Consider the following 22,696-nt stretch of genomic DNA (forward strand, 5'->3'; position numbering starts at 1 on the left):
AGACGATTCTAAGCAGAAATAAGGTCTCAAACTCTAGATTTAGCCTCCCAAGACTGTAATACCATGTAAAGTTGCAAGCTTTACGTCCATGCATGACATCTAGGGCTCGAAATGCAAACATAAGCTCTATATAGGGTTAAATGCATAAAAACTTTCCTCTAGCTTAATAAAGCTTGGATCTTTGGGCTCAAAGGACCTCTTACAGTCCATATCTGATGTTTCAATCTCATGTCATGGTCAAGTGACTAAATAACCAAAAGATGGATGAGAGAAAGCCCTAAAACTCCCTATAAAGAGATCTAACAAAAGAAATGGTCAAGATGGTAGCTTTTTACCTCCAAACAGAAGCTAACACTTGAAGAATATTGGGTCCAAAAGTCCCTCCTCATTCCAAATCATGTTGCTCTCCAGTCTCCTTCCAAAAGTGCACAAAAATAACCAAATTTAACCTCTCTCTCTCTCTCTCTCAACAAATAAAGCTTGATTAGGATTTCTCATAGAGCTCTAAGGTGATAAGGGAGGCAGATATGAAGGCTTAAGGTCATTTAAATAGGAAACAAACCCTGAAAATTAGGGTTTTCTCACTCAGCACCTACTCGTCGAGTTGGGGTCCTCCAACTCATCGAGTAGAATCTAAAATCACGTGGCCAAATAACTCATCTACTCGGCGAGTTGGGGCATCCAACTTGTCGAGTTGCTTTGAAATTATGAAAGTCAATTAATTAAACATTATACCTGGGAGTCGGGATGTTACAATAACAAGCTCTAGAGTTCCTCAAACTCCAAGAGCATCCATGAAAGGGACCAAAACCACCCAAAATGACCCTAAACTTGAATCTAGAAGAAGAAATCCCAAGGTATGAACTTTATACCTCAAATAGCTTAGAAATCAGAAGATAATGACAGAATCAAACCAGCTCCTTGCTTCCTTGCACCAATGTGAACTTCATTCTTCCTCAAGTTTCACTACAATCCAAAGAATAAGCTCCAAATCAAGAAGATAGGCTCTCAAACATGCATGGAGGCCAATGGTTTCATTTTGAAGGGTTAGAGGCAGAAGAGGAAGCCCTAATCTTTGAGATTGGGTGGTTAAATATGGAAGAAACCCTAAAAGATAATGGGATTGGAATGCAGCAACTGCCACATCGTAACATTCCTCTTTCCACGTCGTGGCGGTCATCAGATGTGTGTTTCACACATTTAGCATGACACATCGTGATGCCTTATTCACTACGTCGTGGCACTAGATTTTTCCCAAAATCTAAGTCCTCAACTGATCCATTATAGAGAATGGGTGTTACATGTGTGTATGTGTGTATTCACAAGTGTGTATGTTTGAGCACATATTTATGTATGTGTGTTTATCTTAAATGGAATATTCATAGTCTTTGTTGAAAAATTCATGTTTGACCAAAAAAATCATAGTTCGTCAAAAAATCTATATTGACAAACTAAACCTACAATAACCGACCACAATGATAATTTTTAAACAAGATAAACAAGTTCAAATTTAAGATGTGTACAAGAAAACTTAGTTGACTAAATGTGTACACAAAACAAAGTCTATTACCTTAATAAGTCATTATCTCTTTATCGTTTAATCAAACTAAACCAATTTAGATTGATATAAGTTTGTTGGTTTCGTCTATGGTTCCAAATATATTTAAAATAAGGTTGAAAGTTGAATATTTTGTTAATAAAATTATTTTAAAACATTGTCCTGTCTTTACTATATTATCATCTTGTCACTGTTACAACAATAGTCCAATAAGTAAACGATTTATTATATAACTTTTTCTTTAAATAAATGGAACTTCAGTGATTAAACATCTTGAGCAAAGGTTTAAGGTACCCATATGAAACAATCTGAAAAGTTGTTTGCTATTTAGTGATATTAGCTGTCTTTCAAACTTGAAAAATATGAAAGAATCTGAAAAGTTGTTTGCTATTTAGTGATATTAGTTGTCTTTCAAACTTGAAAAACGTTGTACTAAACATCAACATGTCTTTTTATTAATTTATTCCCATAACAATGTCTAAAAGATAGGGCTAGGCCTTCGGTGCCTATAGATAAAGGGGCACCGCCCTTCCATTCCATCCAAGCATCCACGTAATGTTATATCATATATGGATCCTATTGATTAAATCAGACCAAATTGTGTATTAACTATGTTGTCCGGTTTTGGACCAAAAAATTTTAGATTGGTTCAGTTTTTGTTTCGTTATTTTGGTTTTCTAGTTCGGTTCTAGATCCAATATCCAACATCCCTCCAATACATACACAATAAATAACCAAAAAGCAAGTATTTTTCTAAATAGAAGAAATATGCCTATTGAGACACAATTCAGGGGTATTTCTTGTAATTCGTTCGTAATCTTTGATGTGTGCATTCCCCCAATTGACTTTCCATAATGCTTCCAAATTCAAACTTTTTTTTATTAGATTTGATCTGAACAAAAAACAGAACAATTTACTAAGCTGAATTCCTGAAGCTTCTTCTAGATCTCTCACGGCTCTTTCTTCATATTCGCGTATTCAAATTCCTCAAATTTATCCCTAAAATTCATAGAAGTACATCAATATTGGGAATCCTCAGTTCATGATTGGGTTGCCGGCGGCAGGATTTTTCCGGTCAGAAATGACGATTGTTTGTGAGTTTTTTTTGTTGAATTTACGTGAATTTAGAAGTTGATCTGGTTTTTTGTTCGCAAAGAGTTAGGGTTTTACGAAAGAAAAACATACAGAAATGCCATTGGAATCGTCGATGTCAGACCATGAACCGGACGATTCCGATACTGAGTTCGTTGAGATCGATCCATCCGGTCGTTATGGTCGGGTTAGTACGCTTAATTTCTTAATTCCTTAATTTCATTTGACTAATATATGTTAAGATTTTTGATTTGTTTCTAATCTGATTGTGAAATTGGGATAACTGGCAGTATAAAGAAGTGCTGGGAAAGGGGGCTTTCAAAAGAGTGTATCCTCCTTTTGCATTGTTATTATATACTCATTTCTTTAAGAGTCATAACGATGAAAAAAATGCTGCTTTTGACATTTGATGTCACATTCCACCTTCATATATGACATGGATTTGCATCAAGATCGAACCTTTTGATATCAAATTTGCAATTACAAATTACTATGTCCGACACTGAAATTATTATGTAGAATAATCAATAACACAAACATGCTATTGTTTATCGGAGCTTTATTTGATTCCTTGATCACCACTGGAAATTTAGATACAAAGCATTTGACGAATTGGAAGGAATTGAAGTAGCCTGGAATCAAATTAGGGTTTCTGATTTCTTAAGAAACCCTGAAGAGCTAGAGCGGCTATACTCAGAAGTTCATTTGCTCAAGACACTGAAGCACAAGAACATCATCAAATTCTACAATTCTTGGGTTGATACAACACATGAGCACATCAACTTCATCACCGAGATTTTCACATCTGGAACATTAAGACAGTATGTTTTTTTTTTAATTTGTAGAATTTTAGATACAGATTCTAAATAATGATATCTACGTAATTGAAATTTGTATATAGGTATCGCAAGAAACATAAGCATGTAGATCTGAGAGCATTAAAGAAATGGTCTAAACAAATATTAGAAGGACTTTTGTATCTTCATAGTCATGATCCTCCTGTTATACATCGTGATCTTAAATGTGACAACATTTTTGTCAATGGGAATCAAGGAGAGGTCAAAATTGGAGACCTTGGACTTGCTGCCATTCTTCGCCAAGCTCGTTCTGCTCACAGTGTCATTGGTAAGTCCAAGTCCAAGTCAACACCTTTTTCCTTTTTCCTTTTTTTTTTTTTTTTTTTGATTTTTTATTTTCTAAATTTGATGTGTTTAGGTACTCCTGAATTCATGGCACCAGAGCTCTATGAGGAGGAATACAATGAACTTGTAGATATTTATGCATTCGGAATGTGCTTACTTGAATTAGTGACATTTGAATATCCTTATTGTGAATGTGCCAATGCTGCTCAGATATATAAGAAAGTGACATCAGTAAGTAATTCATGAGTCATGATCCCCTGCTCTTTCGTTTCCATACTCTCTCCACAATTTACATCTATACCCTTTACTTTATTTTTTAATGAATCTTGTTAGGGTATAAAACCGGCTTCATTAGCAAAAGTCAAAGATCCTGAAGTCAAATCATTTATAGAGAAATGTATTGCTAAACAATCCGATAGGTTATCAGCCAAGGAATTGCTCATGGATCCGTTTCTACGCGATGAGCATGATGCCATGAATCGACCAGGTCAATCCAATTCCAATTCCGGTCCCGGTCCCGGTTCCGGTTCCAATCCGCCTGATATTGCTAGAGATTTCACAGTCAAAGGTCAAATGAAAGACCTGAATACCGTATTCCTAAAGCTACGAATAGAAGATACAACAGGTTGGTTTTTTGTCTTGAATTTTTTTTTTCTTGGATTAAATTTAAAATTTTGATTGTGGGGACAGGGAATGTTCGGAATATTCATTTCCCGTTTGATACGGATAACGATACATCGATTGCTGTTGCTAGTGAAATGGTGGAAGAATTGGATTTAACAGATCAAGATGTGTCCACGATTGCTGAAATGATCGATGCAGAAATTCGTTCTTGTATTCCCGATTGGGCTCCAAGAGATTACGATGATGATCAAGATGATGCCGATTCCGATTCCAATTCCGAAGTTCAAAACCAATCCCAATCCCAATCCCCTATAACAATCAAATCTTCTACTTCACCTGGGACTTTAGCTCTTGAAAGATTGCCTTCAGGTAGAAGATATTGGAGTGATTCACCAAAAGGCTGTTTCTCTCCACTCAGACCAAGAGATTCAAACGCTTCTGAACCAGTAAGTAATGATGGCAAAACAGAAGAAGAAGAAGATAAAGATGATGATGATGATGATTATGATGATGATGATGATGATAATGTTGATACAATTGTTGAGAAACTTGAACATTTGTTGGATGAGCAACAAAAGGAAGTGGATGAACTTAGAAAGAAACATGAGTTAGTGGTGTCGGATATTTTGAAGAAACTTAGGCCCGAAACCCGTCAAGAAGTTGCGAATATTTGTAAATTTGAAATCTGCGAGGAGACTGGGCCCAAGCCCGATCATGAGCCCGAGGCTGAGCCCGAGATGTAGGAGTTGCCATTTGTCAAAAGGTGAAGGATTGTACCAGTGGCATAGCTGTAGTTTTGGGAAATGATAAGGTCAGTTTATAACCAGTTTTATAGGATTATATATGGTATACGTGTGTGTGTGTAGTTGTTTTGAATTTCATAAAGGTTTTTTAAATATGTTTTTGGAAGTATATACATTTTTTGTACATAAGTTAATTAGTTGTATACCCTTTTATGTATTGGCACAAACGGGTGGTATATCATTTTAATCATTTTATTTGTGTTGGAACGTTTAGGAAGGAAGAATTCGATTTACACATTTTTGTATCTCGTTTTTTTTTTTTTATTTGCAAATTGCATAAACGACACTAAATTTTACATAAATTTCTATTTTGGCGGTGTGTTTTCATTTTTCTTAATTAAGTTATTAAGTTTATAATTTTGTTGCGAATTCAACCAATCAAATGGTTCGCTTTAGGCGTTTTATGTTTCTGACTAGGCAAAAAGCTGATATAGCTTTCACATCTGATCATAGTTGGTAAGGATGAACAAAACTGAAACTGAAACCAAACTGTCGATTTTTTTTGTTTCGATTTTTTAAAACTGAAAATTCAGTTTTCAAGTTAAAACCGAACCAACCAAATGGGTTTAAAACCGAATAGAAACCAACAAAAACCCATGGATTTAAACCTAAAACCTATCAACTAGTTTTAACTTTTATTTTTTCTTAGTTTAATTAAACTAGTTGGCTTTTAATATTTCTTAGTTTCTCTTTAAACTAGTTGGTTGATTTTAGTGTTTTTGTTTGGTATTTAAATGCTGTTGGATTTGTACCATTTTATTTAGAATTCCTGGAAATGGGTTAAAATCCAAAATCCATCAACCTAGGTTGAACCTGAAAAACCGACCCACGAAACCGAAAACCGAATGCGATGGGTTTCAAAACCCAAAACTGAACTTATCAGTTTGGGTTCAGTTTTACCCTAAAACATATCCAAAATGATCCATGCTAACCTCTAACAGTAGCAAACATTTTGGTTAAACTAAACACTAAGGTAGATTTGTACTCATTTTCTCTTATTTTTTTATTCTTTTGTTTTCTCAGAAGATCACAATTTTGTACATAAGTTTTCCATGGTTAGAGTGGCGTAAGCAAAACAAGGAAAGTTTCATTTTGGAGATGTAATTGTTGATAGTTATTGTCTTGTTTACACCACCACTCTGTAATGAAAAACCAAAAAACCATTTGAGCCATCATGAGAAGCCATTAAACAAAATCCTAATTTTCTAAGAGAAAAAGAAAAAAATAGGGAAAATGAATATAGATCTATGTAAAGGTTCAATTTAACATAAATGTTTGTTAACTGTGTTCATATGTGGAAACAATATCGGTTTGTTGTCCACTCAACTTGTGAGAAACATAAAACACCTGAAACCAGTTGGTTAAATTTAGAGGTTGTTTTTGTAAGCTTTTTTTTTTTTTTTTTTTTTTTTTTTTTTTTTTTGGGTTTAAGCTTATAAAACTTAATAGCTTAATAACTAATCAGCTTATTAGCTTATAAAGTAGAAAAGTGTTTGGATTAACTTATGACTTATAAGCTAATAATCACTTTTCAAAATGGTGTTTTGGTTAGTTTATTTTTATAAAGGAACTAAAATGGACATGTTTACATTACACAATTGGGGAAGAGAGTTATGGTGTTTTGGGAAAGAAAAATAAGGGTAAATACGTAAATATATATATATATATATATATATATATATATATATATATATATATATATATATATATATATATATATAAGCTAATGCTTTAAAAAAAGATGAATTGAAATAGTTTATGAAAATTGGTTTATTTTTAGATAAAATAAACTCAATAGATTAAGCTAATAAGCTAACCAAAACACAAATTTTTTCACAAGCCCAAAATATAAGCTTATAAGCTAAAAAACCTGGAAAATAAGCTAAAAACACAATTGAGAAAAATAGAAACATACTATCTAAATCAAAATTTTATGTTTCAAATAATATATTAAAAAACTAAATGTTATATACAAGTGAAACATGATAAGATTAATTTTGTCAAACCAAAACCATAGCCATCGTAGTGCAAAACACAGCACAAGCAATAGCCACAACGCTTCTCTCTTTAATCACAACCTTAAACAAATGCATTACCACTTCACTACAAATCTTCTTCCCTTCCAACACAAGCACACGACGCCGTTTCCCTACACAACTCAACATCACAAACACTGTTATCAACGTCACCATGGTGGCTCTCGCCATAACCACCAAGAATCCGCCCACCACCAGAACACCCACAACCGGAATGTAAAAAAACGGCCACCTTGAACCACTGTGGTCGGTGTGAGAGAACAAGATGTACAATAAAGAAAGCATAAAGAACAAGCATGATGCGGCGGCTCCGGTGATAGCTGGTCTAGTGATCATTGTACTCGTCGACGGTGGTTTCGGGCGGAGACGGTGGTGTGGATTAGGAATCAAATGGATTGGTTGTTGTTGACTTGTTGATGTATTGGAATCAAATTGGACCTCTGGGGTGAGACTATAAGAACACCAATTTTATTAATATAATAATATGAGGATTATAATATAATTACATGTAGATATTGTTTTTTTAAAGTTTCTTAATATAAAGTTTGCCATCTTTGACCACTGTCAAATTATTTAACTTTGGTTTTATAAAATAATATTATTAAATTAAAAAAAAAATGGAAAAACGACAAGCATATATACACAATAAGTACAATTTAAGGGTAAGGGGATAATACTTTCACGTGCGTTGACGGAGATACATGACGTCATCGACCGGCGACGTCCTTTTGTTTTTAACGTTGCGAACGACGTCGTTACGCTTTGCATCCCGTGATTTTCCTCTTTGGTTTGTTCGAAAAAATCCGGAAATTTTCTTTACCGCGATTATTTGGTTTTATAATCAAATTGGACATTTATAAAATAAAAAAAATTGATATATACGTATATAGTTATATAATAGAAAGAAATAAATGATGTATCAACAATAGTTCTCACAATCGAGAATCAAGCTAAAATTATGTATGATTTGTTTGGATACAATTATTAACCATAAATAAGGTACTTGAATATTAATTAATAAACGCATAGAATCAAGCTGAATCTTTCAAATGATTGTAGGATAATTATTCCAAGATCATATCTTTAGAATACGTTTTCTTAAATTTTGTTTATCTATAATTTCTTTTTTAAGAACATGTCACAGATTTTAATCAAATTAATGATAACAATTGTAAGCAAGACTTTATAAGTTATTCAGTAGTCGAAAAATGAAATTTTAAACATCAAATAATTATAGCTATTGTTAATTTGGTCTTGTTTATAGATGCATCTTTTTTTTCATGAACTTAATTCATGGAGATCTTGGGTTCTCAATTCATGTGTTAGATAATTTTTTTTTTTTTTTTTTTGAAGCAGCAAGTATATTAAAAACTCAAACTCATATCTAGACGATGCGAGGAAATAGTACAAAACAGGAAAAGGAAAACACAAAGAAAAATTACAAATAAAGAAAATGACCTAGATTCCATACTTTCTGGTCCATGTTCTTGAGCAATCCTCTATGTTTGCACCAAATGAAAGTTATCGATTTATCATTTCCACTGTATTCGCCAGTACAAAGGGAATGCTTTTGAAAACCCTTTTATTTCTATCATTCCATATACACCACAATACTCCGCATAAGATCACATATAACAGTTTTCTTTTCTTTTTTGCATTTTGACCATCGCGATATGAAAAGTAACATATCCTTCACTAAATCAAAGCCATCATAGGAGATTTCACACCAAAAAAGTATCGAGTCCATAACAGCTTTCGCCAATGGGCATATGAGTAAAATGTGATCACTCGACTCCTCCTCAAGATTACATGAGCCACACATAATCGATGGACCTGTAACACCCCTCAGTTTTAGTGCTACTGCTGATGGGATTCTACCCAGCTTTGCTCTCCATATAAAGCATAAAACCTTAAACGGGATCACCTTACACCACTCAAATGGTCCATCACAAACAACGTGATCTGCCAATTCAATCCGTTCTCGTAACAATCTCACAGAGAAACGAAGGTCAATCACAAAATTAGAGGCCCAACAACATTCAGTTGGGTTCCAGTACACAATCTCATTAGGGTCGATATTGAAATTTTTTAAAATCGTGTGAAAACAAATTGAGCAAAAAATCATCCATATGCGACGTAAGGACATTATTTTCAACAATGCATTGTTGTGACACTAAGTTTGTAAATTTCTTGTAGAATCAATATGATTTTTTTTCTGCAAAGGTTAGGGGTGAGCACGGTGTAATTTGGTGTAGTTTCTAACCGAAACCAAACCGAAAACTGCAATAATCGGTTTTTTGATTTTCAAAACCAAAATAATCGGTTGCAGTTTTCTGGTTTTCGGTTTTAAACAATGCGGTTTGGCTTGTCTACCCCAAACCGCAATATATACGGTAAAATTCAATCCAACTTAGACCAAATGAAACAAACTTAGAGGAGTTAGAGAAAACCAAACTGATTAGACATTAAACTTGTCAAAAAATTTTTTTAACTTTTAAGCTGTAGAGGTTATTTCAAACCCAAGCTTTTCATACAACATAAACATATATATAAAACACATGTCCTTTTCAAAGCTATTTCACCCTTGCTTTTTATAATGCTCTGCTGTCTTTTTTTGTTCCATGATTGTAGCGATGTGGGACTAAGGAAACAAAGGAAATTTCTTATACGTATTGTTTTCAACTTTAAATCTCTAATATATTTTTAACTTTTACAAATTGAAAATATACTTATAAAAATGTGCTATCTTTTAGTTTACACCGATATCATATCGTTAATAAAGTTTGCACCTTTATCAACTTTTATTAAACTAAAAAAATATTTTTGTGTTGGGTTCCCTTCATTTATCACCATTTTTGTGTTCAGGTTCCGGTTCTGACGGTTCTAATACTCAACCTTATCTGGAACACATTGTTCTGGAAAGATCTGCGGAATTATGGAGTATGATTCCTGATCATGGTTCCGGAATACATTTGACTTCTTTTTTTGCGTGTAACATGTATTTTTTCGTTTAGTATAAGTTTTGGTTTTATATTATGTATATGTTTTATAAAATATAAATGCAATTAAAATCAACAAACAACTAAAATGCAATTAAAATTAACAGACAACTAATAAATAGGAGTGTTCAAGGGGCGGTTCGGTTCGGATAGTAATAAAATTGTGAATTGTGGCTGTGGGGCAGGTACCTCAGGCGCACTACCCGAAACCGAACCGGATTGGAAAAAAACGAACCAAACCGACCGTGTGAAGATGAGTAACCATGGTTCGGTTCACAAGTACCCGTTAAGTATAAACGTTAAATTTAATCAAAACTATAAACTCTATTTCAATCATTTCTTTGTAAAAATAAGCAAGCTAAAGACTTAAAAAAATATGAAAATAACTATAATAATGAAAATCTGGATATTGCCCATAACTATTGGGTCGTATGATCTTGACAAACAATGAGAATAATGTTTGAATAATACGACGGTTCGGTTCGGGTATCCGCAGATACCAAAATATCCAAACCGAAACTGACCCGTAGATAGTCGGTTTTTCCGGTTTCGGTTTTTTTCGATTTCGGTTATTGTTTCTTCGGTTTCGGATTGACCGGATCGACTCCGTTTTTCGGTTTTGCGGATTTTTTGCACACCCTTATAGATACATAAACTAAATAAAAGATGTGTCTATAGGTCATATTACAAATACGATGTTCAATTTGTCTTTGTCCTTGTATCTCAAAAAAATTCCGCTAGTCGTTTTCGATAACCCATAACCCATGGATCAGCGGTTTTACCCTCTATAGAAATCGATTTCCTGGTGATCAACGCCTCCAGGAACCAACACAGAACACCCAACAATCCCCTTTATAGTCGATCTGTTGTGGTACGTCTGTGGCCTTTTCGAGGGTCATCTTGAAGCTTTCAAGTGAGATTGAACCAGTTGGTTCGGTACCCAAGTAGTTGACTACCACTAGTAGTTTGTGGATGCAAACTCTCATAACTATAAGCCAATCCTTATTTTCCGAACAGTAGCCGTCCTTCCATTGACTATCGTATATAGTCATTTGGAATTTAACGTCCCGAAAATCATGACATAAAAATTTTGGTTTTTACATTAATAAATTATTAATGCATATCTTTCTCATAAAACCAAGGTAACTAAGATTTAGCAAAACATCATCAAATCAGAGAAATTCACAGAATGTGGAAACATGTGGTGTGTACTCTGCAATCACCCCGAGCTCTTCATTTGAAAATCGGAGTACCTGAAACACAAACTAAAAATCGTAAGCACAAGTTTAGTGAGTTCCCCAAAATACCACATAACGTACAACCACAGAATATCATGCAACATACATATAGTTTCCATGGGCTCCCCCCATGGTCTTTACCTAGAATGTCATGGGCTCCCCCATGGTCTAATATCCAAGTGTCATGGGCTCCCCTCATGGTCTTTACCTGGAATGCCATGGGCTCCCCTCATGGTCTGATATCCAAGTGCAATGGTGCGACACTCAGAAACCAGAAGGCCATTTAAGGAAAGAAAACCTCCAATCAAGAAGGAAACTCGTCGAGTTCAAGGGTGAGAACTCGACGAGTAGGAATGTTGTCATGCGTTTTTTTGGAAGACCAACTCGAAGAGTTGGACTAGGTTTGGGAAAACCTAATTCTGGGATTTTACACCCTATTTATACATCCTAAACTCTAGGGTTTCCAGCCTCCATTATCCAAACCCTAAGTCTAGAAACCCTAATGCTAGTTTGAGTGTTGTGATCCATCCTTGAGAGAAACTTTGTGTGTTTTGAAGCTTGTTAGTGAAGGAGAAGCTTGGGGATTCAAGAAGAAGATAGTAGATCCATAGACTTCATTTCTTTCTCATCACTTTCTAGTAATCAAGTCTCAAACTTGCTTAGTAGCTTCTTAGATCTCTTGATTATCATTTGATTGGGTTTTTGGTCCAAGAAGTATGATCTTTAGGATATAGACGTCCCAAGTTAGTACACCATCAGATCTGGAAACATGGAGGGCTTTCATGGCATAAAGGTGCAAAGTTTATGGCCATTGAAGCCCCATGCAAACTATAGGGTGACATTTTGGCCTTTTAAGCTCCAAAAGGCCATGCATGGAGAAAAAGGTGGAAGCTTTACATGTTTATGTAGTGTCTAGGGTCCAGATCTTAGTTTGTATGCTTTAGCTTGGAGGTTTGATGCTTGTGGACCAAGATCTAGTTCCTAAAGAGATAGGGTTGAAGCTAAACCCACTAAGTAAGAGTATTAACAGGTAAAGTTGGAAACTTTACCCTCAAAAGGACATTTTCAGTGTATATGGGAAATATGAAGCTTAGATATGAAGAGTAAGGGCTTAATCCATTAAGATGGACCGAACAAACTAAGGAACTCGTCGAGTCCATAGAGGAACTCGACGAGTTGAGTCGATTTGTCCCGATTCTATACCAGGTAGAACTTGCAGAGCTTGCGGAGGGACTCGATGAGTTGACTCGCTTAATCAAGACTATGAATAACAAGGGAACTCAGTGAGTCAGGGGGATGACTCGATGAGTTGGATCGCGATTTCAAGGTTCTTGATTTATAGAACTCGAAGAGTTGATGGGTCAACTCGACGAGTTGAGTCAACCCAGAACATTGACTTTGACCAGGGTGTTGATTTGACTTTGACTTTGACCAAGGTTAACCTGTGAAGGTGTTTTGGGTATGGAATGAAATCTATGGGATTATTGGAATTTGACCAAGTATTATGTTGTTAATGATAGGTCGGGGAGTCATCGAAGCAGCCGTTAAAGATTCCTCATTGTGAGATTCCGCATTCAGCTTTGTGAGGTGAGTTTTCCTCCAGTAGGAACAGGTCGAAGGCATCAATGTCGACCCGTTTATGTATGCTAGTATGTTCCGGACTAACGTCTGAAGTTGGGCAATGCCCGATGTAGGCTATATGTTTTCGGATTTCGGTCTGATGACGGGCGGTGTAACGCCCGTAGATTCGGGCTAGTCAATTTAGAGACGATAGGCGTCAAAAATAAATTTTTGATGAAAGATTATTTAGAATGAATAATCTTAACTAGTTATAGTATATGTTACAAGGTTTCTGTACATATAAAGAACGCCGAAATCCGAGTTATAACAAAGAAGTTATGACATGTCGAAGTTTCGCGACAGAACCGGCACAACACAACGCAACGTAAAAAGTGAATTTATGTTAGAGCGATATTTAGCCTTAGCAATCTAAATGAAAGTCGTAGAATACATTAAACCATGAGCGTGCATAAAAAGAACGCCCAAATCTGACTTCGTATGAGGAAGTTATGATTTTTCGAAGTTTCGACTTAGCAGTATGCAACCCGAATGCTCGATTTGAGACCGAGCGGTTTTTAGCCGAAACAATCTAAATGAGAATTGAAGATCTCATTAATTGTAGTAAAACGATAAAAGAATAGGCGAAAACGGACGTCGGATGAAGAAGTTATGATTTTATAACGGAGTTTTCCTGTCCCGGCCTACTAAAAATAAATAATAAAAATAAAGTCAAAATTAGCCGACGGAGTCTAAACGAAAGTTGTAGATCGTAGTCTCACCTACACGTGGATATAAAGAACGTCGAAAATGGAGTTCGTATGAGGAAGATATGAATTTTTTGAAGTTTATTTAATAATTTCGATATTTAATTTAAATAAGAATTGGCCGATATTATCCATGGGGGTAGTCAGCGACCTTATCGTCGTTACGCCCTGCGTAATGAAATTTACGCCCCGCGTAAATCGGGCTTCAGCCCCCTATAAAAGGAAGTCGAGTGCAGCCGATTCAGTTGCTCATTTCTTCCCTTTTTCTCGCGTTTTTGCATCGTTTTTCGTGCAAGAAATATCCCGAAGCCCCGGTATCTTTCCCGATCCCCGAAGCAAGTCCCGAGGCCCCGAAGATCCCGAGAAGTGAAATTACCGAGCCGAAGCTCTGCCCGCGAGGAGTCCGGTTTTTGTGAAGATCTTCAAGATCTACCGAAGAATACTACTTCTACAAGCCGTAGTGTTGTCCGATCATCTTCTGATCAAGTGAGTGTGTAGTTACTTTCTTCTAACGCATAATTATGAAGTATTTTATACGAAATACGTGTTATGTGTATATATATTGTGGTTTATATGTGTGAGTGTGCGGTTAGTCTCTTCTAAACACATAAATATAAAGCATTAGCTATGAAATACGTGTTATGTGTTATATATTAATTGTCTATATGAGATGGGCTTGGAATTGATTTTTTATATGGGTGTTAAATGATTTAAACTATATATGTAATTTATATCTACAAATATGTTGGGTAGAACATCGGTAGATGAAATAGTTGATGTGTGTTGAACAAATGTGATAAGAGAAAGGTGAGGATATAATGGTGATGATAATTAGGTGATGAGAAACAGGTGATGATAATTAGGTGATGAGAAATAGGTGATGATAGAAAGGTGATGATAATTAGGTAATGATAAATAGGTGATGTGAGATGAGAGGAGATACCATAACCTTGACCGGCGATGTGGAAATTTGGCGATGTAGTCATCTACCAGAGTATAGATGGCGACCACGGACTATTCTAGATGACCCCGTGGAAACACCAGCAGGCTCGTAACCTGTAGGTGATGAATTACGAGTCAATGCGATGTTGTGGCTACGTATTCATGCGATGATACTCTAACCCTTATTATGAATTACGAGTCCAGGCGATGTTGTGGCTATGTATTCATGCGATGATAGTCTAACCCTTATTATGACTTACTAGTCCAGGCGATGTTGTGACTATGTATTCATGCGATGATCCTTAGGAAAAAGTCCTTAGGAATAAACATACAAGGAAATGCGATGTAAGGAGATGAGAGGTAAATATGATGTAGGAGATGACCCTTAGGATAATTCCTTAGGGACGGTACTTAAGAAATAAATGGAGATAACGAGGATGGGTAATTGGGTTGATTGTTTGATGATTGAATATAATAATTATATTATTGTGGGTTGAAAACCCTATATGCTCACCAGGCTCCCAAGCCTGACCCACTCAGTTTAATTGTATCACAGGTATCGATACGAAGCTGCTTTGCACTGAGAGATTAAAGGAGATGTAAATCATTAGTGTAATTGAATGTAAGTTCTGTTTATGCTTATATGTCTGTATCGGAACATGACATCCCGAGGTTTTATTATTAAATGAAAATACATTCTCTTTGAGAAATGTTTTGATAAGTTATTATCATATCTTGTTTTGGGAATAAATTCCGCAACCGTTTTCTTTAAAAGATTACTCTGATTTTATAAAACAAAGCATAAACAAATCGGTCTTTTCTGGCTGTGAAAATGGGGATGTCACAGTTGGTATCAGAGCATTAGTTTAAGCGAACTAGGGAATTGTAGGAAATTTCTAGACTTAAACTTAGAATGCTAAGTAATGATTGTGAGGAGTGTGTCTAAAATATGTTAGGTAGTACACCTAAATTGACACAAGCACTAGTTTATTTTAGGAGTGATGTCTAAAATGCTTTTATGTGCTAAATGTTATATGTTTCCATATATGATATTATTTGTTCGGATCTATGGTTTGTTGCCGACCGGATCTTGAAACCTTATGTGTGTAGGATTCTAAGCGTACGTCTACGATATTAGAACTAGCATGTAAACGTTTCGGAGTGATAATGATGATTTGAATATCTATCGTGAATAAGGATCTAATTTCACCTTATTCGGTGTATAGATCAAAAATGACAAGAACCAGTAGTGGAGTTGGAAACGTGAACGAAAATAGGAATCAACCACCTGTGGTTGAGCGAGTGGATGTGGTAGCAGCAACACCTGAACAAATTACAATGGCTGGAGTGCGAACCATGATTCAAGCCATGATGGTTGAACAAAAGGAGGAAATGAGACAATTGTTGCTGAACAACAGGAGTGAACCCTCAATACCAGTTGAACAACCTGAGCTGAATGAGGGGCAGTCGGAAGAAGGGAACTATAGTGGGACCATTGGTCAAGCCAACCCACCACTAGTTCGCCGAAACAATCAGGATGGAGACAATGATGGACGTGGATGCAAGTACAAGGATTTCATGGTATCCAAACCACCATGTCTTTCTGGGAGCCCGACACGGTGCAAGTCATGGACTGGATCTCCGAGATGGAGACAATGTTTGAAAGTTGAGAGTGTAGCAACAGACAGAAGACCGCTCTTGCAATCCCTCTGTTAAAATCTGGAGTACTGAGCTGGTGGAAGTTACTGGCTGGTTCAATGCCCAAGGGGGAAGCTAGCAAGATGTCTTGGGAAGAGTTCGTGGAGCAAATGAAAATGCAATACTGCTCTGAGCAGGATCTTCTGGAAATCAACAATGAGTTCCAGAATTTAAAGAAGGGAAAATTGAGCATCACTGAATACGCTACAAGCTTTACGGAGAAGATGAAGCTTATTCCATACCTAATTTCAACTAAACTTTCCAAGGTCAACAAGTTTGCCAATGGATTACCAGCGGACTTTGGTCCGATAGTCAAGCAAGCAACCACTCTGAAAGCCGTCATCTGGGCAGGCAAGAATGTTGAGACCCAAATAAGGGAAAAGGGTCTAGAGAGAGTTGAAGTTGGAGGGAAAAGGAAACACAAGGGATCTTCAATGATCGACAAAGAAACCAAACTCTCAAAATCCGGAGGAAAAGATGAAACCAAGTGGTGTGAAAAGTGCAAGAAGAAGCACTTCGGAAGATGCAATGGAGAAGTGACATGCTATAAGTGTGGTAGGATCGGTCACTATTCCAGAGATTGTACGTTCGACAATAGGAAGTGTTACGAATGTGGAGATAGTGGTCATATTTCGAAGAACTGCCCAAAGAAGGACAAAGCTGCAAAGAAAAATGTACCACCACAGCCAAGGGCATTCCACATGATCCTCGACGAAGCGAATCAAGGATGAGGATTTTATATCCAACGATTAAGTTATGAAGTAACAGTGTGAATAGTAACTTATGATGTATCCTATTAGAGGCATAGTATAGGTGAACTTGAACTTTTGTGTAATAGTTTCAAGAATTAATATAAACCCTGGTTTTGTTATCTGGTGTGTTGAATGATTATATGATTTATGTATGGTGACTTGGTTAACTGCGAGACAATACTTGGGACGAGTATGAGTAGGTGTGAATGGTAGTAGAGATCTATACTACCGGAAGCACAGGACTCGCACTTGGATCAGGGAAAGTCGCAAGTTTACCAAGGAGCTAGTAATTGATTTCGTTTTATTCAAGTTTGTCATTACCCTTGTTTCGGTAATGGCTAGTGGGATGATGGTTATTCCGACCCTAGTGGTCATATTAAATTGAGTCCGACTACGATGAGAGGTCATCGGGACTCGACCCATCAGTTAGTTAAAATAGATAAATGAATGTATTTACCCTAAGAAGAAGAAGGAGTCCACGATAAGGATTTATTTTTGTAACTTTAAGATTTCGATTGAAAGTCCAACATAGTACGAAGAGTAGATGCAGGATTGAGCATCAAGGTTATTACTTAGGATGGAGAGATAACTTATGGAGTCAATATACGAATCTTATTTCGTTAATGATTCCGGGACGTAATCATCCTAAGGGGGAGATAATTGTAACGCCTGTAGATTCGGGCTAGTCAATTTAGAGACAATAGGCGTCAAAAATGAATTTTTGATGAAAGATTATTTAGAATGAATAATCTTAACTATTTATAGTATATTTTACAAGGTTTCCGTACATATAAAGAACGCCGAAATCCGAGTTATAACGAAGAAGTTATGACCTGTCGAAGTTTCGCGACAGAACCGACACAACACAGCGCGACGTAAAAAGTGAATTTACGTTAGAGCGATATTTAGCCTTAGAAATCTAAATGAAAGTCGTATAATACGTTAAACCATGAGCGTGCATAAAAAGAACGCCCAATCTGACTTCGTATGAGGAAGTTATGATTTTTCGAAGTTTCGACTTAGCAGTATGCAGCCCGAATGCTCGATTTGAGACCGAGCGGTTTTTAGCCAAAACAATCTAAATGAGAATTGAAGATCTCATTAATTTTAGTAAAACGATAAAATGATAGGCGAAAACGGACGTCGGATGAAGAAGTTATGATTTTATAACGGAGTTTTCCTGTCCCGGCCTACTAAAAATAAATAATAAAAATAAAGTCAAAATTAACCAACAGAGTCTAAACGAAAGTTGTAGATCGTAGTCTCACCTACACGTGGATATAAAGAACGTCGAAAACGGAGTTCGTATGAGGAAGATATGAATTTTTGAAGTTTATTTAATAATTTCAATATTTAATTTAAATAAAAATTAGCCGATATTATCCATGGGGGTAGTCAGCGACCTTATCGTCGTTACGCCCTGCATAATGAAATTTGCACCCCGCGTAAATCGGGCTTCAGCCCCCTATAAAAGGAAGTCGAGTGCAGCCGATTCAATTGCTCATTTCTTCCCGTTTTCTCGCGCTTTTGCATCGTTTTTCGTGCAAGAAATATCCCGAAGCCCCGGTATCATTCCCGAGCCCCGAAGCAAGTCCCGAGGCCCCGAAGATCCTGAGAAGTGCAATTCCCGAGCCGAAGCTCTGCCCGCGAGGAGTCCGGTTTTTGTGAAGATCTTCAAGATCTACCGAAGAATACTACTTCTACAAGCCGTAGTGTTGTCCGATCATCTTCTGATCAAGTGAGTGTGTAGTTACTTTCTTCTAACGCATAATTATGAAGTATTTTATACGAAATACGTGTTATGTGTATATATATTGTGGTTTATATGTGTGAGTGTGCGGTTAGTCTCTTCTAAACACATAAATATAAAGCATTAGCTATGAAATACGTGCTATGTGTTATATATTAATTGTTTATATGAGATGGGCTTGGAATTGATTTTTTATATGGGTGTTAAATGATTTAAACTATATATGTAATTTATATCTACAAATATGTTGGGTAGAACATCGGTAGATGAAATAGTTGATGTGTGTTGAACGAATGTGATAAGAGAAAGGTGAGGATATAATGGTGATGATAATTAGGTGATGAGAAACAGGTGATGATAATTAGGGGATGAGAAATAGGTGATGATAGAAAGGTGATGATAATTAGGTAATGATAAATAGGTGATGTGAGATGAGAGGAGATACCATAACCTTGACCGGCGATGTGGAAATTTGGCGATGTAGTCATCTACCAGAATATAGATGGCGACCACGGACTATTCTAGATGACCCCGTGGAAACACCAGCAGGCTCATAACCTGTAGGTGATGAATTACGAGTCGAGGCGATGTTGTGGCTACGTATTCATGCGATGATAATCTAACCCTTACTATGAATTACGAGTCAAGGCGATGTTGTGGCTATGTTTTCATGCGATGATAGTCTAACCCTTATTATGACTTACTAGTCCAGGCGATGTTGTGACTACATATTCATGCGATGATCCTAAGGAAAAAGTTCTTAGGAACAAACATACAAGGAAATGTGATGTAAGGAGATGAGAGGTAAATATGATGTAGGAGATGACCCTTAGGATAATTCCTTAGGGAAGGTACTTAAGAAATAAACGGAGATAACGGGGATGGGTAATTGGGTTGATTGTTTGATGATTGAATATAATAATTATATTATTGTGGGTTGAAAACCTTATATGCTCACCAGGCTCCCAAGCCTGACCCACTCAGTTTAATTGTATCACAGGTATCGATACGAAGTTGCTTTGCACTGAGAGATTAAAGGAGATGTAAATCATTAGTGTAATTGAATGTAAGTTCTATTTATGTTTATATGTCTGTATCGGAACATGACATCCCGAGGTTTTATTATTAAATGAAAATACATTCTCTTTGAGAAATGTTTTGATAAGTTATTATCATATCTTGTTTTGGGAACAAATTCCACAACCGTTTTCTTTAAAAGATTACTCTGATTTTATAAAACAAAGCATAAACAAATCGGTCTTTTCTGGCCGTGAAAATGGGGATGTCACAGGCGGGGCCCGAGGAATGTTTATATGTGTGTTTTCGAACTACAGTTCGATGTCGGGTGGTACCCGATGAAGGAATGCATGTTTAGTTATACTTGTTGTCTTTGTGATACTTGTATGTACCTGGTAGAGAGGTGAGTGTGGGCGGGGTCCCGTATCTCATCACTAGTTAAGTGTGGATTGGGTTCAATATCTCATTATTAGCAGCGTAGGGGCGGGGACCATGATGGGTGAAGCCTTAGGATGAGAATATATAGTATTGTGTATGATTTTTTATGTGATAACATGATTATGTTATTGTATGTATATGTATAACAGGAGGGGCCCAGAGACAAGCGGGGCTTGGAAGAAACATATATGTATACCGAGCGGGGCACGATGTCAGGCAGGGACTGATGTCGGACTCTGTCCGATGCCGAGCGGGGAACGAGGAAGGGGCGGGCGCCCAGTTTATGTGATTATGTGTATGGTATTTTGTAGTTTGGGGAGACTCACTGAGATTCATGCTTACAATTTTCAGTTTTGGTTTCAGGTATTTCCAGTAGCAAGGGGAAGAGCTCAGGATGACTGCAATGCACACACCATTTATTTAGCCTGAGATGTTTTTACTCTGATATATTTGACATATGTTTATGATGCTTTAAGAATAATGACTTATCACTTCATATAATGTTTTGATAACTATGGTTTTATTAATGATTTAAAATGAAATTTTGGGACCGTATTTTTAGTATGTTTCAAGGTGGTATCAGAGCCTTGGTTTGAGGGATTCGTGCACACTCTCGGGTGTGTATGAACTCAAATTGAGGACTTGGTATGAAAAATTTCAAAAGAAAATCATTTTCACAAAAGGAATTTTGAAAATAGAAGAATTTTGAAAAGAGAAAAGAACTTGAAAAGAGAAATAGATGTGGTGCATGCAATCAGCCGAGCTGAAGTAAGTACTCCCAAATTACCCATACAAGTTTATGTTATGATATGTTTATGAGAACTGCATGCTAGATTAGGGCTAATAATTTAGGAAGGATGCCTTATTTTCCTGTTATATGTATGAGCTTATGAACTGCATGCTAGTACAGATTAGTCAGTGATATGATTGCCTGATTAGGATATACTTGGTTATGTTTACTAAATGCTCGAATGTTGCTTGCTTTGTGCTTTTAGGAGTTTTAGTTATCTCTAACTAACTAGTAAATGAATATGTTAAGTTACATATTGTGAGGACTAAATAATTCCAGAAGGTTAGGTTTAGCTCTATTCCGCAGCTCGTGTTTGAGTCTAACCTTTATAGGGTAGGACCTCTCATTCGAAGAATTATATGATCTTAATGATATGTAATGGTATTCACGAGCTCATTAGGGAGGGATAGCAGGGACTTCTTCTGCAGCTGATGGCGGAGAGTGGGTTGGTGATTACTTTAGGGCAAGCCTAGGATGATATTAGTGTGAGAACAACAATAACAGTAGAAAGGACCTGGTGGAGTCAAGGAAATTCTTGAGGAAAGTACGGATAGATGTAGAAGGTAGTATAGGTCTGTACTATTGAAAGCATAGGATCTGTACTCGAGTTAAGGTGGGCTGAGATGAAACCAGGAAACAGAGTCCGTATGAAGAAGTTACGAATTTTACGCGGCCATTTAACAATATAATCTCCTCCTACTGTTAAATTTAATATTGGTCGAGAATTAGCCGATGGAGTCAAAACGAAAGTTGTAAATTTTATTTTTAACTACGTGTGGATATAAAGAATATCAGAAACGGAGCTCGTATGCAAAAGTTACGAATTTTAGAAGTCGCACGTGTGTTGTGCGAAAATGGGTGACGTGACACAATCCTGACCATTGCTTTCTCCCAAAGGTTTGCCACCAAATGGTGACATGTGGCACTAAGATAAGCCATATTTCACCCTATAAATACAACCCCTTCCACCCTCATTTCTTCACACCTTTCGCATTCTTTCTTCTCTCTAATCTCTCTCTCTCTCTCTCTCTCTCTCTCTCTAAACCTACCAACACCCCCAAGCCCTAGGGAACTCCCCTAGCACTAAAAGAAAGCCCCGGAGCGCTCGACGGTCCAAGAAGAAGAGATTTTCGGCTTGGAAACGCTGCTCCAGCAAAGCCTGGTTTTTAATAAAAACCCACTGTAAGTGAGATACGCCTACCATACCTTAAATATAGCTTATATATAAATATAATATTGTTATTATGAACCTATAAATAAGATTTATCAGTTACTCAAATTCGTTATACTGATTGATCTACTTACGGGAATGAAGTCTAGGTTGTGATTTAGTGAGGTGTTTAAAGTGGGATTTCCAAACAATATACTTCGTATACCAAACGGACCCTACCTCCGATATGATCCTACCTGGTTGTTCCTTACTTGATAGATCATGTAGTATAATCTGAGTTAGTGACGAATCTAGACTAATAATTAGTCGCAATAAAGATTAG

The 22,696-nt window shown here is 36.5% G+C and overlaps 1 protein-coding gene across 3 annotated transcripts; it reads left to right on the forward strand.

The window, feature by feature from the left end:
• The first annotated feature begins 2,426 nt into the window (after positions 1-2,426).
• WNK3 (WNK family serine/threonine-protein kinase 3) lies at positions 2,427-5,464 on the forward strand. Of its 3 annotated transcripts, none has more exons than XM_078996748.1 (7): positions 2,427-2,632; positions 2,715-2,837; positions 2,941-2,978; positions 3,244-3,471; positions 3,552-4,023; positions 4,126-4,417; positions 4,483-5,464. In XM_078996748.1, the coding sequence occupies exons 2-7, from the start codon at positions 2,748-2,750 to the stop codon at positions 5,157-5,159; spliced, it is 1,797 nt and encodes a 598-aa protein (XP_078852874.1). In that variant the 5' UTR covers positions 2,427-2,632; positions 2,715-2,747; the 3' UTR covers positions 5,160-5,464. The 3 variants fall into 3 exon arrangements, with proteins under 3 accessions (XP_078852874.1, XP_078852875.1, XP_078852876.1); XM_078996749.1 differs by having other exon boundaries at positions 2,721-2,837; XM_078996750.1 differs by having other exon boundaries at positions 2,429-2,837; positions 3,552-3,775; positions 3,866-4,023.
• Positions 5,465-22,696: the final 17,232 nt, after the last annotated feature.

This window comes from Lactuca saligna, chromosome 5, assembly GCF_052625555.1.
Source record: "Lactuca saligna cultivar CGN05327 chromosome 5, ASM5262555v1, whole genome shotgun sequence".
In the NCBI taxonomy this organism is placed as follows: Eukaryota; Viridiplantae; Streptophyta; class Magnoliopsida; order Asterales; family Asteraceae; genus Lactuca; species Lactuca saligna.